The sequence below is a fragment of the Bison bison genome, unplaced genomic scaffold, assembly GCF_000754665.1.
Source record: "Bison bison bison isolate TAMUID 2011002044 unplaced genomic scaffold, Bison_UMD1.0 scf7180017864324, whole genome shotgun sequence".
NCBI lineage: Eukaryota > Metazoa > Chordata > Mammalia > Artiodactyla > Bovidae > Bison > Bison bison.
Window position 1 is genome coordinate 4,583,940 of NW_011494896.1, and position 14,077 is coordinate 4,598,016.

Here is a 14,077-nt window from a genome sequence, read left to right on the forward strand (position 1 = left end):
TTTTGGGTGCAATTTTAAAAGGGATTTTTTTTTTTAACACTTTACCTTTCTGGTATTTATTATTAGTAGAAAGAAATGCAACTGATTTCTGTATATTAACTGTGTATCCTGTGACTTCACTGAATTCATTGATGAGCTCTATTAGTTTTTGGTAGCACCTTATTTTCTCTATATAGTATCATTATCTGCATATAACGACATTATATTTATGGGGTCTGCATATTCTTCCCTTCCAATTTGGATAACTTTTCTTTCTTTTTCTTCATCAGATTGTTGTGGCTGATTTCTATTAATCTTATAATGTTATTTTTACATTTTAATTTTATCAACGTTAGGGTATACTCACAAATCTATATCTTGTGGCATTGACTTTATGGCTAACTGAAATGATCTAAAAATAGTTATGCTTATTTAGTATGAAACATCTCAAAGTGGACATTCTGCTAAATCATATTGGTTTATTTAATAAATACTTTTATGTAGCTTTTACCATATAACATGCACTGTTCTAAAAACTGTTTATTGAATCCTTATAACTACCCTATGAGGAATATACTATTACAGAGAACTTTAAGAAGCTCAGTCAAGGTCACAGTAGTCTATATGAAAGAGCTGGGATTTGAACTCAGCAATCTGGCTATGCAGAGAAGGCAGTGGCACCCCACTCCAGTACTCTTGCCTGGAAAATCCCATGGACGGAGGAGCCTGGTGGGCTGCCATCTATGGGGTCGCACAGAGTCGGACATGACTGAAGCGACTTAGCAGCAGCAGTCTGGCTACATGGTCCGGCTCTTGAATGCTGTGCTTCCTTTCAGTTAGTCAGTTAAATGCGTATAGTGCCGTGAGTATTGCTCAGCACTATGAGGGAGTCAGGAAACAAAGGATACAAGCCTTGACTTGAAGAAAACCACTCTCTAGATTTTAGCTGTTGTCACATTCTGCTCACTCAACCTCAGATAAATATTACCCAGGTCACAGTTAAATACTCATCAGAGAGAGCTACCTCTTCTCACCTATGAGGATGAAAGTTTTGAATAAAAATCTGCAACCTGTATAGCTTGGTTCTCTGTGACAGGGGCAGTGTATTCAGGGTATGTGCTGAGAAGTCTTAGAATAGTATGAGGATGCCTCATGTTCTACAAATATTTAACTCAAGTTTCACTCTATATATATATATATTTACATGAAAGTATATACACCTTCATACACTATATGTATACTGTATACATAACTGTTACAAATAATTTCTAAATACTACTAAAATTACAGCTTGAAATACATTTTATCATATACTTTAACACAAAGGAAACTCACAATGCATTCCTTTTTGCTCTTAGATTGTAAACTGTGCATCTCTATATCCAAATGAAGAGTATTCTGATAGTAAGGCAAAAATCTTTAAAACCAAAAAGTTGTTACCATTTGGAAAGTGATATGAAGAAAGGCACTAGTATCAGTCTAGTTGCCATTCCAAGCACAGGTATTTACCACGTGACTTTGGGCAAGTTTCTAAGCTGCCCTGTACTTTAACTTCCTCATCTGTCAAATGGGACAGTACATGCCTCAGAGTTGTAAGAAATAAAGGATGTAAAAAATATATTTAGAAAAGTAACTCAGGCAATAGGTGCTCAATAAATGTTAGATACTACAATATCTACTGCAACTACTTATCCATAAAATCAGTCTTACCTTATTATCATGCAACCAAAATAAATTCAAAATTACATTAAATTCTAACATCAATATGCAACTGAAAATCCCATTTTTCAAGCTTTTATGTTCACTCAGTAGCTGAATTATTTTTATTATTGCAAATTTAAACTAATAAATTTGTACTAAATACTACTCCAATTTTCAAATTTGCTGTTTAAAGTTTTGTTAGAAAAAAATGTGCATTTTTTAGAAATATATTGCATCATATAAAGTAGCCTCTAATTAAATAAATTTAAATTAAAAAAAAAATACATTGCATCATAATGAAATGTATTTTTATGTTCTACATTGTCTTATTCCAAGGGGAAAATAATGACCTCTTCCAAATATGTTTCTTTTCACAGTTACCCTTCATTTAAAGCTTGCTTTTTGAACAAAATATGCTGACATCAAATGATAAAGAAAAATTAACCCCTTACCTGGTAGAGTGTTTTAGTTTGGTGGATGATTCTATTTATCAGCGAAGAACAGTTGTTTAATCACTCCTGTGTTTCTTCTAAGATTTATTGTTTTTTTGATCATAGGCCTGATTAGAATGTGCAAAGATATTTTAAATGAATGACCTGTGTTTGTTTTGTCTTTCTTTTCTTGCAGTCATTCCCAACACAGCACTGCAACCCGCCAGCCTTCAGTGACTCTCCAACGGGCCATCTCCCTGGAAGGGTAAGATAATAATATAGAGTCTTCTTTTAAACCAACTATGCACCCTCATCACTTTGAGCATAAATTCCTCTTTCTTTCCTTCCCCCACCCTCCTTCACCACTTTGCTCCCATTTTTTCCTTTCTGTTAGCATATATCTCTAATGCTTTTGTTATATGCCAACCACTGAGCAAAGTACTGCAATAGCAATAAGTCAAGTGAGAACTCTTGTTTTCCTTCAGAGGGATCATTACATATTAAGAGTGACAGAAATATAGATAGCTACCTGTATATGGTATAAGCATCACACGGGGCATACATATAAGGGATTAAGGAAGGATCCAGAAAGGATATTTGACTGAGAATGGGTAACAAAGAGGGAAGGGGAAACAGGTCTTCTCTGAAACCATCCTGACTTAACTCTCAAGCTAAGAACTGAAGCATCTGTGGATATTTGCCTAACAGACATTTAAAGGAAGGGTACTCGCTGCAGGAGAAAAAGCACATGAAAAACCATGAACACCAGTGAGGTGAGGTGGCCAAAGGCCACTGACGTGATTGAGTTCTGTGGCACCGGGTGTGCGAGGCAGAAGATGGAAGTGGCGATGTTGGCTGGCCAGGCTTACATATAGAGGACCGAGTGTTTTGCATTTCTAAATAATTCCCACATCGGGCAGAAGCTGAAGGGGCTAAGAAAAAGGGGCTAATATTTCCCTCCACTTGCTTTATACTCATGACTGGTTTAATTGAGAACCTTTAACTAGTTACTGTATAAAAATGAAATCATTTTATTTTTCCAATATCTGTTACCATCTATGCTTTGTTCAATCCTATTTCCCAGTGACAAGTAGGCTTCCTTAATGGCATTTTAGTTCAAACCTCTAACTTCATTAGTTCTCTCCATTTTGAAATCTCGTGTTTTAGTCAAACCTCTGTCTCTCTTTCCAACATAATTAAGACTTGGGGTCCACCAAACTGCTCTGGAGTTGATAGAGGAGCCATCTGCTCTCTTTCATACCACCCTCTAGACCTTCCTTTCTCTTAGATTACTTCTCTGGTAGTTACAAGGTTCAAAAAATAGAAAAATGGTATTTCTTATAAGTATAGCTCATTCACTTTGCTGTACAGTAGAAACTAACAACATTGTAAAACAACTATACTGCAATAAAAAAAAATTTTTAATAATATGTCATTTAATGTACAGCCCTCTGTCTCAAAAAAAAAATTATATAACTGTGTCTTGACTGCTAATGGGTACTTCAGCTCTCAGAGCTTTCTGAGATGCTACCCTCATTTGGCTCAAATAAAATGTTCCAAGTCTTTTTTAAAATATGAGAAATAGCTTTCTTACTGTTCTCCTGTGGCTATCTCCTTTCTGTTAGTGATCACTGGTGATGTAGCCTGGATGGGTGGAGAACCAAACATGCACCAATGCAAAGAAAACTGAGCAACCCCCGCCTCCCCCCCACCAAGACGTGCTCCCCTAGGACCTCAGTTACCTTCAGACTCCCTGGAAGCAGCGCACTGCAGTCTTCTGGCACATTCACCACTTTCCCCAAGCAGCATCAGTCCCTCCTCAAAGCACCTGATCACTCTTTCCCATCTGTCCTCAGCAGCTGCAAATGCGAGGCTTGCAGACATGAGCAGCACCCATCTTTTCTACCCTTCAGGTGGAACTTACCTTGGGTTAGTCCTTGCCGCCTTTCTCCTTGCCCAACTTTCTCCTCCTCCACGTCAGCAAAGTCCATAAGTGGACACAGACTTGGGAGGAAGATGTTGACCTTCCTTCCTGGAAAAACATAAATTTTAGAAACACTTTTTTATGGGGTGTCCTTTCTTGCCTCTAACAACAACTCCACTGAATCGCCCCAAACCCATAGGAACATGAGTGAAAGGAATGTGACTTCTATAAGACCAACTGCCCTCCCGTCGAAAAGATAGATACCTCCTCCTCCTCCTCTGTTTTTGATGGTAAAGAACATCAGACTATTCTACCTCCTCTATTAAGAAGAAGAAAACTGAGATAGGAGGGGTGAGGAGTCACAATAGCGCAACAGGAGCATGTGGAGTTCACCTCTCTGCACAAGTACATCGGGAATGGGACAGTTCTCACAACAGAGCGTGTGCTAAACACTAGCAGAGGACCACAGACACTAAAAAGATAAAATCCCCACGCAACCAGGAAGGACAAAAGAAAGCAAAGAGGAAAGGGGAAGGGACCCGCACCCTTGTGGGGGAGCTGAAGGAGAGGTTCCTGAGTCTGGGGAACCACCCCCCTTCCTGGTGGGAAGATCAGCTGGGACAGAGGGGAGCTTCAGGGGCTCAGAGGAGAGCGCAGCAACCAGGCAGGACAGAGTAAGACCTGCATGGACGGTCTGTGTCAGCCCTGCGCCTCCCAGCCTGAGTCTGAGTCGTGTGTGCTGGTGTGGATGGAGGCTGGGTGCTGGAACCCGGGGTCAGGGAGGGGACTGTGATCAGCTGCAAAGAGACAGCCTGAAGGGACGGGTAAGGGGCTCCACAACCGCACATGTTTGTGAAAGAAGTCCCGGCCGCCGTTTCCTATTTCCCCACGTGCCGCCCCAACCTCCTTGGGTGTTCGGAGGGGCTCTGGCCTGAGCAGGCTGGCGTGCCCGCCTGTGGTCCCAGCCCCACCCCTGTGTGTGCTCCAGCACAACCTCAAGAGCAGACCCTGGCGGAAGGCCCACATGCAGGGTGGAGCTGAAACCACAGCTGAGCCCCAGGGCCTGTGCAACTAAGGAGGGAGGGCAGAACTCTCTCTTCACAGCTGTGGGCTGTGGGGACCTGGGATCTATACCCATCCACCTCCCCACCACCCCGGCCGGCTTTGTAAACTCAGCCCCTGCCGAACACCTGAATGAGCAAGAGCTCCCACCACTGAGAGGAGTCTAGCTTTAGCAACTGTGGGCTTTGTGGGCACACACATATAGAGATTGGGCCAGGTCACAGTCTGAGCTGCCTCCATAGCTCCCAGGGCAGTCCTGCACAGTCACGGCAGTCCTGGAACCTGACTTCAGTGCGTGTAAGCTGGTAGCCTAGTGAATACAATGCCTGAGAGAAGCCGGTTGCTGCCATTCCTACGGTTAAGGCGGCGCTGAGAGCAGGTCCACTAGCGGCTTAGTGTATGAGCCCGCAGAGCAGGTGAAAAGTGACACAGCAGAGCACACGCACGGGTGAACCACTCTAGAGGAGGAAAGCTCAGCGACTTCTCTCCCAGCGGTTGTGCTCCAATCCCACCTGCCTCACACCGCAAATCAGAAACTCAGCTCAGAAACAGATCTCGGGTCCCTGCTCCAACCACTAGGGAGCAGACCCTGTTCTGACAAGGCAGAGACAACCTCAGAGCAAGGGAAGGCCCCGCTCAGTATCCAATGCAGGCCCAGGTCACCTCACCATCAGCCATACCTTCTATCAGGGTAATAACACCCAGCATACACGGAGGAAAGAGGTGGCAGACATCCATATTAAAACAGCCCTACCAGCAAAAATGGCTCAGATAGTAAAGAATCTGCCTGCAATGCAGGAGACCCAGGTTTGAGCCCTGAGTCGGGAAGATCCCCTGGAGAAGGCAGTGGCAACCCATTTCATTACTCTTGCCTGGAGAATCCCATGGACAGAGGAGCCCGGCAGGCTATGTAGTCCATGGGATCACAGGAGTCAGACACGACTGAGTGACTTAACACTTTGACTTCACCAGCAAAAAATATTAAGCCCATAGAAGTTACACAGGGGCATTCCCACATAAAAATAGCACTCCAAGACAGCCTGAGTCAGGCATTGGGAGGAAGAACCCCGGAGCATTTGGCTTTGACGGCAGGTGGGTCCTGAGTGTAGGCACACCACAGGGCTGAGAGAAGCAGAGACTCTCAGAGGGCACACACCAGGTTTCAAATGTACCGGGACCCAGCACAAAGCAATACCTCCATAGGAATACAAATAAACTCAAAGTGGTTTAAAGACCTAAATGTAAGACCGGATACTGTAAAACTCCTAGAGGACAACATAGGCAGAACACTGACACAAATTGCAGCAATATCTTTTTTGATTCATCCCCTAGAATAATGAAAACAAAAATGAGTTAAAAGCTTTTGCACATCAAAGGGAAACCATCAACAAGACAAAAAGACAACCCACAGAATGGGAGAAAAGATTTGCAAATGATGTGACCAACAAGAGATTAATCTCCAAAATACATAAACAGCTCATGCACCTCAATATCAACAAACAACCCCATTAAAAAGTGGAGAGAAAATCTATTAATCAATAGCCATTTCTTCAAATGTACAGAGAGCCAAAAAGCCCATGAAAAAATGCTCAACATCACTAATTATTAGAGAAGTGCACATCAGCGCTACAATGAGGTATCACCTCACACTGGTCAGAATGGCCGTCGTCACAAAATCCACAAACAATGAATGCTGGAAGGAGTATGGAGAAAAGGGAACTCTCCTACACTTTTTGTGGGAAGGTAAATTGATACAACCATTACGGAGAACAGTATGGAGGGTCCTTAAAAAATTAACTATAGGACTACCATATGATCTAGCAATCCCACCGCTGGGCATACATCCAGAGAAAACCATAATTTGAAAAGACACACGCACCTCAGTATACACTGCAGCACTATTTACAATAGCCAAGACAGATGAATGGATAAAGAAGATGTGGTCGCATATAACACACACACACACACACAAACATATAATGGAATATAACTCAGCCATAAAAAAGAATGAAATAATGCCATTTGCAGCAAAATGGGTAGACCTAGAGATTATCATAATAAGTCAGAGGAATACAAATATCATATAATATTGCTTATATATGGAATCTAGTAAAAAATTATACAAATGAACTTATTTACAAAGCAGAAACTGACTCACAGATCTAGAAATCAAACTTAGGTTTACCACAAGGGAAACATGGGAGGAAGTAATAAATTAGCAGATTGGGATTAACATGTACATACTGCTATGTATAAAATAGATAACTAATAAGGACCTACTGTATAGCACAGGGAAGTCCACCCAATATTCTGTAATAACCTATATGGGAAGAGAATCTGAAAAAGAATATATATATAACTGTTTCACTTTACACCTAAAACCAGCACAACATTGTAAATTAACTATACTCCAATAATTAAAAAAAAAAAAAAAACAGAGATAGTAGTGGTTCACTAAACAGAAACTTAGCTCTGAAAGAACCAGGTAACTTTTCTCAATAATAAACTACTATATTCATTGTGACATTTGTTCTATTTCTTAAAAAAAAAAAAAAGTTTTCAATAAATACTTCATAGCATTTGGTTCTATAATAATATACAAGACGGTCTAGATCATGAATCCTCACCATTCTCTCAGTGTTTAAATCCAGGCTAAGGAATTCACAAGCTATGTGACAGCAAGTTACTTGGTTTCTTTGTGCCTCAGTTTCCTAATATGTAAAATAGAAATACCAATGATATTTCCTTATCAAGTTCTTTTAAGAATTAAAATTACATATATGTTTAATTTTTATATTAGTACTAGCATTGTATGTGTGTTTGCTATAGTAGTTGTTGCTGTTATTGTTATACATAAGGTAAATCAATAAGCCATGAGAGTTTCTCATCTATATCAAATAGTGGAGTGGGTTACCATTTCCTTCTCCATATATCAAATAAGGCTTTATTAAAAGTCAGTCACTGGTATCTTTGCTATATTCTGGGGAGGCATATTTCTATATACATAATAATCATTTGTGGAAGCAATTCAAACCACTCTTTGAGCTTGCCTTGTTGCTGAGTTAATATATATATTAAAAGTACCTTGATTACCAAGATTGTATTTATATGCTTATTAAACAAGTTAAGAACAACCTAAGCTTTTTCTACTTATCAGCTTCTTCTCAGCTCCAAGAGAATAATTTAGGACCAGAATAAGAAATGCTCTTACATTACTGGGATATATATATCTCTTAAAAAGTTAAAGCAAAGGGACTACGTAAACACACAAGAGGAACTAGCCTTTGCAGTCTGTGAGTATTCTCCAGTTGGACGTGAGAACATCCATCAGTCAGAACCTGCAGTGCAAGTTTATGCAGGCTTATGATTGTATCCTCCATACTTCTCTCCTTCTAGAAAGTACCATACTTTAGAAAAACACTCCCACAAAACTCAGTTGGTTGTTGCATCCTCCAGAGAACTATGATTGGTTTTGAATTCTACAGGTTAAATTGGATATGTGGAAAGGACCAAGGAAAGACATCCAGAGTTAACAAAGGGATGGGACAGCATTTTATCAAGCAAACACTGACGGGATTAGGATTCTTTGGTTTGAAGAAGAAAGCTTCATCATGTGCTTAATGAGATCATATTCAAAATGTGTAATTTATTGGGAGTAAAAACAGTATAAATCCATTGTATTTCTTCAAGGGAAAAGAAACTAACATTCACTGAGTGCTTATTAGGTACCAGGCTATCTATCCATCCATCCTTCCAGCCATCTACCTATCTTATCTGATTTTATTTTCATAATAGTCTTATGAAACAGGCATCATTTTTCCTAAAAAAATGATCCTCAGAGACATTAAGTAATTTTCCCAAAGACTCTTACATAGAATAAAGCAAGCCTAGATTTGAAATCTAATTGGCTTCACCGTACAACTCCATTTCCTATAATGTGGCATGAAAAAGGCTTTATTGAGTTGGAAATCAGTGGTCACACCATTTATAAGCTACATTCAGACTAAGCTGGACATAGTGAAGAACTTCTTAGGATAAAAAATGATAAAGAAGTAGAATTGACTCTAAGCCTAAGAGTCTAAGTAGAATGAATAGCCCATCACCTGGCATGGCACTGGAGGCCACGTGCAGGCTGAAGTGTTAATTGTGGTAGAGTCGAGGGTGTTGGGGCTGAGCTTACCACTGGCCTCCACCTCCCCCTCCTAGTTCCTTAAACAGACCTCCTTCAGCAGCACGCGGGGTGGCTGTCGTTCCAGGGTTTAGTCCTTACACAGAGAAGCCTTCCCTCAAGCTATGCTGAACAATGGCATTTCCTGCTAGAGCTGTTTCCAAACCTTTTCTTTCTTTCTTCTTGTTCACAAAAGCTTATTAGCAGCTGCCAATCAGCATTCTTTAGCATTTGGCACTGTTTTCCACTTGAGTGAAATGACCTCTGTGATAAATGGAATCGCTAACACTAATCCTCCGTCAAGAGGAAGCCAAAAAATGTGCAGGCCTTACCCTGACGTCGGAACAGAGTGACCCCATTTCTCAAAAACAGGAAATGGTATCCTCGACTAGGTCCCATCGTTTTAACTGGTATAGAGTAGTTTGTTTTACCTAGTTAATAATCCACCATGAAGAATATTCTGTTCTCTGCAATCATGGAAAAAAACTGACTCTGTAATCAAAGTAGTTTTTGAATCCTGACCTTTCTGCCATCTACTGTTAATCTTAAACAGAACACATCCCATCTATAAGCATGAACTTCCTATTCAGCCAAAGGGAGACAAGCATAGGACTCACCACCTTTCTGTAATAAGTACTAGCTGGGGCTTCCCAGGTGGCTCAATGGTTAAGAACCCACCTGCAATGCAGAAGACTTAAGTTCTTCCCCTGAGTCAAGAAGATCCCCTGGAGAAGCAAATGGCAACCCACTCTGGTATTCTTGCTGGAGAATTCCATGTAAAGAGGAACCTGGCAGGCTACAGTCCATGGGGTCACAAAGAGTCAGGCACAACTGAACAGCTAAACAACAGCCAAGTACTAGTTGAATATACACTTCGTCCAAGTGTTCTGAGAAAACAAAACTCATTTTTAAAGCCTGGGTTAGTTTGAAGACCTATATTGAACGCTTATTATTAAATACATATATATATATGTCCCTATGTATGTAAAACATTTCTTGATACAAAATATTTGAGACAGAATTAACCTTGCATTGCTGGAATATTTAGAAGGCAACACCTTAGTAATTCTCTCCAAAGCCCAGAACGCTACAGTTTATGCTATATGTGCCCTGCTGACCATCAAATACATAGATAATGTGGCATAAAGTCATTGTCACTGTACACCCAGTAGGAGAGGTATTTTACATTTTGTGTAGGTCATTGGGCCTGTAGCAGTTTTCCCATTAAGGTGTAATACTGCTGAAAGTAGGTAATCAGCTGAAATCGGAAATTTCATTATTTGAAAACTCTCCTTCCTGATGCCTTCATGAAAAAAGCAACTACATAGGATATTTATAAAAATGAATGTACTTTAAAAGGCCATATGTTTATGTAATTTTCACCTAAGTTGCTACTACTTGACATAAGATAAGTGGAAATATTTCAGATTCCCAGTTAATTTGATCCATAGAGACAACAGAACTATCTCATTGAGCCTCTTCATAGAGTTACTGCGGTTTCTTCAACTGATATCTGAATCATCTATAGCTACGCCAGACATAACGAGGCAGAATAACCTCCCATTAACAGTATGAGTGCCTTGCTTCGGGTTCAAGTTGACAGACGCAGCCCACATCTTAATCTCCTCTTCCTCCTGAGACCCCATTAAAAAGAAGCTAATGGAATAACAAAACAGGGCGAGAGGACAGTCCCATAACTATAAAGGAAATGAGAGGGGGCATCAAAGGCCAGAAGATTTCAGCACACTTCTGCATGACAGAAAGCAGATGGAAGGGGAGAGATGGAAGAGGCAGAGAGAGACAGCCCTGCCTTAGATCAGCTCCAGAAGAAGGGCACGTGCTGTGGCTCCAGGGCACCTCGCCCGTGGCAGTCTATGTGACTGCCGTCTCCTGGTGATGTGTTTCCAGGGCTGCCTCCCACAGCACGGCCCTCCACGGTGAAGCTGCCTTGTAGAGAGGAGCCCAGAGTGCAGAGAGGAGCGGATCTGCCTAACAGAGCCCAGGAAACCCAGAGCCTGCAGAATAGTGACAGCAGATGGCACTGAGAGCAGAGCCTGAGAATAGGATGATGTGACAAGATGTCCCCACGCAGTGGGCACAGCCCTGCATGCAGAGCAGCTGCCAGGCAAGTCCACACCACCAGTCGGGAAATGAACTCTCTGCTCTAAAGAAACAGGAGGACTCTCCTGAGGAACCGCCCCCACACCAAAGCCCTGCTCTACGTGCTAGTTGGGGCTTCCCAGGGGGCTCGGTGGTAAAGAATCCTTCAGCCAATGCAGGAGCCTCGGGTTCCATCCCTGGGGCAGGAAGATCCTCTGGGGAAGGAATCGTCAGCCTACTCCAGTATTCTTGCCTGGAAAATCCCATGCAGAGAGGAGACTGGCGGGCTATAATCCCTGGGTTTGCAAAGAGTTGGACACAACTGAGTGACTGATGGTGTGTGTGTGCACTCACACACACGTGCTAATTAGGGAGCAAGTTTCAGGTTTGCCCCTCTAACCTGAAGTTTTTCAGTAAAAAAGCTTTGCCCTTATGTGCAACACTCTCCGAAGCCTTTCTACCACTTTGTTCTTAAATGTGGACAGACAGCCACGGGTTACCAAATATTTTAACAAACTTACCAAGGGACAGAAACAGGATTAAAACACACATAACAAAGACCATCCCAGAGATTACTCTGGAACAAAACAGAAGTTAGTGAAATGAAGTTGACCCTTGAACAATGTGAATTCAAACTGTGCAGGTCCACTTATATGTGGATATTTTTCAATAATAAATGCTCTAGTACTGTACTACCTACAGGTGGTTGGATTCAAAGATGTGGGGTAAATTCAGATATGGAGGGCTAACCATAAATTACACTCAGATTCACTCCCACCCTTTGCTCAAGGGTCAGCTGCTCCAATATAAGCATATGTTTAGCAATAGGGAGATAGCCACTAGAGTTAAAACTGAAATGGTAAAAAGCTATTGCCTCTGGGAAGCCAGGTAGGTTTCTCAGGAGAGGTAACACAAATTGCGTTTTGAAGAATGTGTTTGGAACTAGACAGGGGTTAAAAAGAAAAGAACTGCTGAGTCACTTCAGTCGTGTCCGACCCTCAGCGACCCCATGGACGGCAGCCCACCAGGCTCGTCCGTCCATGGGATTTTTCAGGCAAGAGTACTGGAGTGGGGTGCCATTGCCTTCTCCGCAAAATCATGTGCAAAAAATCCTGGAAGTATTTTCCTAATACTGCAAAGATTTCCTGCTGCTGCTGCTGCTTAGTCACTTCAGTTGTATCCAACTCTGTGTGACCCCATAGATGTCAGCCCACAAGGCTCTCCTGCCCCTGGGATTCTCCAGGCAAGAACACTGGAATGGGTTGCCAGTTCCTTCTCCAATGCATGACAGTGAAAAAGTGAAAGTGAAGTCTCTCAGTCGTGTCCAACTCTTAGCAACCCCATGGACTACAGCCTACCAGGCTCCTTCATCCATGGGATTTTCCAGGCAAGAGTACTGGAGTGGGGTGCCATTGCCTCCTCCTAATCTTCAACTATTCAAATACTTCCTTTTGTCCAGTAGAGGGAATACACTATTTTATCTTACCTTAAAAAATCATTTTAGCAACAATACAGAGGCAGAATTTTCTAGAAACTAGCATTTTCACATCAATAAAATAGCTGCCCTGAAAAGTGTTGACCACCCTCTATGAATCGAAGGAATCCATATGGAGTGGATGGTCTAACTGACCCCAACCAAAAAATTTCTCCCAAATCCATCAGTAAGCCCAAGGAGAACCAGCAAGTGGTCTTGCCTGTAAACAAATGCATCTAGGGGAACCCATCATCTCGGGTTAGCTGGTCTGTGGAGCTATCGCTGTCGTTCTTGCTCAGTGGAACAGGCCTGTCTATGTAGGGATAACCATGCACCTCTATTTGGCACAAGAGTGTCCCTCTCCACACTCTTAAGACCACGACAGGCTCTTGAGACCATGCGTTGGTAGGGCCAGGGAGCCTCTGTTGTTCCCACATTAGGCCTGAACAGTTGGCCTTTCCAGGGAACACTCTGTGAACAGGACCTCGACTGGAATCATTTGCCCTTTTGTTCTCTAGCCAGCTTCTTTTGCCTTAATGGGAGACGCTCTTTTACAACTAGCATACTTCAATTTCCCAAAATAGTGCTGATTTAAAGTAGTCAGTCTTCTTAGTCTAAGTGCCTAGATATTTACTTACAAAATATACAGTCACTGTGAATCAGGAGACCTGGGTTCTAGGTTCAACTCTGCCACCTCCATGTGATTTACAAAGTGATGAGGTTGAGTTGAAGAAACAAAGTCCTAGATTCTTTTGCACTCTATCAGTTCAGTTGCTCAGTCATCTCCGACTCTGTGACCCCATGAATTGCAGCACGCCAGGCCTCCCTGTCCATCACTAGCTCCCGGAGTTCACTCAAACTCACGTCCATCAAGTCAGTGATGCCATCCAGCCATCTCATCCTCTGTCGTCCCCTTCTCCTCCTGCCCCCAATCCCTCCTAGCATCAGAGTCTTTTCCAATGAGTCAACTCTTCGCATGAGGTGGCCAAAGTACTGGAGTTTCAGCTTTAGCATCATTCCTTCCAAAGAAATCCCAGGGCTGATCTCCTTCAGAATGGACTGATTGGATCTCCTTGCAGTCCAAGGGGCTCTCGAGTATTCTCCAACACCACAGTTCAAAAGCATCGATTCTTCGGCACTTAGCCTTCTTCACAGTCCAACTCTCACATCCATACATGACCACTGGAAAAACCATAGCCTTGACTAGACAGACCTTTGTTGGCAAAGTAATGTCTCTG

General features: G+C 42.1%; 1 protein-coding gene across 3 annotated transcripts in view; it reads left to right on the top strand.

Annotated features, from left to right (window-relative positions):
* Positions 1 to 14,077, top strand: part of DLG2 (discs, large homolog 2 (Drosophila)) — a 2,340,373-nt gene that overhangs the window by 1,864,384 nt on the left and 461,912 nt on the right. For all 3 annotated transcript variants that reach the window (XM_010853191.1, XM_010853193.1, XM_010853192.1), the window contains one exon: positions 2,308 to 2,376. In XM_010853191.1, the coding sequence (XP_010851493.1) occupies positions 2,308 to 2,376 (69 nt within the window). The remainder of the gene's footprint in view (positions 1 to 2,307; positions 2,377 to 14,077) is intronic.